Source organism: Sinocyclocheilus anshuiensis, unplaced genomic scaffold, assembly GCF_001515605.1.
Source record: "Sinocyclocheilus anshuiensis isolate Anshui unplaced genomic scaffold, SAMN03320099.WGS_v1.1 scaffold952, whole genome shotgun sequence".
Classification (NCBI taxonomy): domain Eukaryota; kingdom Metazoa; phylum Chordata; class Actinopteri; order Cypriniformes; family Cyprinidae; genus Sinocyclocheilus; species Sinocyclocheilus anshuiensis.
The window spans coordinates 233,274-236,529 of NW_015552656.1; the positions used below are offsets into that span (position 1 = coordinate 233,274).

General features: G+C 32.3%; 1 protein-coding gene across 2 annotated transcripts in view; it reads left to right on the top strand.

Annotated features, from left to right (window-relative positions):
- smc5 (structural maintenance of chromosomes 5) overlaps nt 1–2,894 on the top strand; it is a 23,561-nt gene extending 20,667 nt beyond the window's left edge. For both annotated transcript variants that reach the window (XM_016458899.1, XM_016458900.1), the window contains exons 23-24: nt 2,183–2,278; nt 2,361–2,894. In XM_016458899.1, the coding sequence (XP_016314385.1) occupies nt 2,183–2,278; nt 2,361–2,492 (228 nt within the window). In that variant the 3' untranslated portion in view covers nt 2,493–2,894. The remainder of the gene's footprint in view (nt 1–2,182; nt 2,279–2,360) is intronic.
- Nucleotides 2,895–3,256: the final 362 nt, after the last annotated feature.

The following is a 3,256-nucleotide window of genomic DNA, read 5'->3' on the forward strand; positions in this document are numbered from 1 at the left end:
GAAAAATCTATAATTTTGACCCATACAATGTATTGTTGGCTATTGCTACAAATATACCACAGTGACTTAAGACTGCTTTTGTGCTCCAGGGTCACATTTGGTCAATGAATCACCACGTCTCAGTGTTGTTATTTGTTCACTAAAACAATTACAAAAATGGTTACTTGTTACTGGAAAACAAAAATCTAATTTTACTTTAGCTAATATTTCTCATTTTGATTTTCGTTTATGTTCTAAAACTGTCAGAGTGGGACAAGGTGGGTCACACAAAGTCACTTTGCTGCAGCTAAATGTGTGTTTCAATGACACACACACACACAGTTCAGTCTAGGGCTGCACCATATACCAACATTAATTACAAATTGCAATATTATTATTATTGCGACATCGTTATTAAAAGGCTCGATCGGTCCGCATTATTAATGACAAGAAACTCGCTCACTTCACTGCGCTGTATTGTGCATGAGATTGCATACACTGGAAAATTCAAATGTTACGAAAACTGTTTCAGATATGTTCATTAATTTCTATATTCTGTTTGAACTTGCCACTGTATCTTTCCGAGAGATATAAAGAGTTTGTGGTTTTCGTTCCTTCATATTTGGCTACCTACCAGTAAGGAAACGGTCTGTAAAAAGCATTACACATGTACGGGGTGAGCGGTTAATTGTAACTCTACCTGATTGAAACGTTTCCACACACTAGCATAACAAAATTGACCAATTTTCCGATTATTCCCGCCATATCGTCACTATATAGAGATAAAATTGTGCCAAAGTTCAAAAATCTTTTGAAGATATCGCTGAACATTTATTTAACAATTGCAAAAGTACATTTCTGGCTGAAGTAAATTTGTCATCTCGGTTTTTAGTGTTTATTTAAAATGAGACGTCTGTTTATTATTTTTACAATTATTTCACAATTATTTTAATCTCCAAACTGTTTTATATAGTTCTGCTTCGCTTCTTATGCGATGAGTTTAACAACACAGCAAGTTTCAAGTTTTATGGACATCATTAACGTCTGTGAATACGTAAATATTAGTAACGAAATTTTACAGTTGTACTATAAAATAAGTTATTTTTCTTAAGTACTTAATTTCTGCCATATTCAACTTTTAACTAAGATTAAGTTTACAGTAATCTCAATTGTTTTTTGATTACAAATATTTTGGTGGTTCTTGAAATAGATGATACTTGTCTAGGGGGGCCATGGAATGGAAACGTTAAAACTGAAATAAATAAAAATGTATAAACTTTACAGACACAAAAAAACGAATTAAAATAACAACAAAATTACTAAATCTGAACAGAAATGAAAAAGAGAACAAAATATAAAAATAAAAGCTAATTCAAACTATTCGTAAGAACTGTAGAAGTACCTCAGTGATACTAAAATAACACTGGTCTCAGTCTGTCCAGTTGTTATTAACACAAACTAAAAATACCAAAATGAAAGAGTACATAAATTGAAACACTTTTTAATTTAAATGTCTATTGAAATAAACTAGAATTACTTCAACTGTTTTAAAAACAAATGAAAACTGAATAGACAAACACAAAAAACAAAATAACAAAAACCGAACATATAAATATAATTCAAAATATGAATAAATACTACCTTAATGCTATCTAAATATCGTCTCAGTTAATGGTCAACTAATGTGGGGTTTTTAATGGATGATGATTATGCTAATGTATGTAATGTCACACATTTATATTGAAAAAATATATAATATTTAAAAAAGAAAAGCATCTGTTTGGGGGAAATAAATGAACTTCAATTATAGTTTTAATGATGTAAAAAGAATTTATTCTGTTATTTTTTCTGTAATTCTATTTAAGTATTTTGCACAAATAAAGAAATAAAATACTAATAAATATTTTTTTAAATAAACGGATATTTCTTGTGCATGTCAACAGAACAGCAGAAATGAATATTGTGACATGCAGACAGTCACACAGCATTCATAAATCACATGCAACATGAATGATTTTATTTAATAGCTGGACTTGTGGGAATTAAATCATTAACTATGTATAAATATGTTATGAAAATGTTTTCAGTAGATAATTCTTTACGGTGTCTTGAATTTTCAGAACTGCAAAATTACTTCTTGGTATGAAATAATTAGTCATGCATGAAGAACTTGTTTGCTGAGGTGAAGTGTTGTGTTGTTCAGGGCATGGATCCTGTCAATGAGAGACGAGTGTTTGACATCGTAGTGCGCACAGCGTGTGGTGTGAACACGTCTCAGTATTTCTTCATCACACCCAAGGTAGGTTTGCTGAATTACATTGTGTGTGTGTGTGACGTGTTCGCTGGTATGAGAGTGTCATTGTGTGTGTGTGTGTGTGTAGCTCCTACAGAACCTGCAGTACGCGGAGCAGATGACCATCCTCTGTGTGCACAACGGACCCTACATGCTGCCGCCGAACAAATGGAGCGAGAAAGCCTTCATCAGATGCGCCACACGCAGACAAATCTCCTGAAGAAACTCAACTACATGTTGAGCTCGAGTTCTTGTTGGATCATCAGTTCAGATGAGGTTAAGTGCCTTCATGTCATAAATGCATAAAAAATGTTTCCAGTTCCGATTAAACATTTTGTGTAATGAGATTTTTTTTTTTTTAACAAGTCAGTGTTAATTCTCACTAAAGGAAACATCACTATTATTATTATTAGGGTCAGAAATGCAGTATGAGAACTGTTTTACGCAGTAATATAACATTTTCTTAATAGTAATATTTCAAAAAAAATTTTTCATTGAAAATATAAGCTGACATTTACGCGATTCATGCAATTCATAACTGAATGTGACGAGACGAAGCATTTTTCCATTTTGTGTTTTCAACACAGTTGTACAAATAAGACTGAATGTGTGGCTACTTCAAAATATAAATATTATATTTTTGTTGCCATCACTCCACTTGCTTGTTTGGCTATTAGTTTGTGTGATAATAATGTGGATTTTTCAGTGAGCCTTTATGCAGGTTACATGAACTGTCTTGACTTTGAGTGAAACATTGAATCATTGACTCAACTGATTTGTTCAAAAACAAATTCATTTAGGAAGGAAACACATTTACAGTGCTAGTATTACATTTATGAAACCGTCAGTAGAGTGCTGTCTTGAAAGCATTGTAATTAGTAAGCTCTGTGACGAGTCAAGACTTTCCTTGAGTTAATTAAAGGGGTCATATGATGCGATTTTAATTTTTCCTTTCTCTTTGGAGTGTTACAAGCTCTTGGTGCA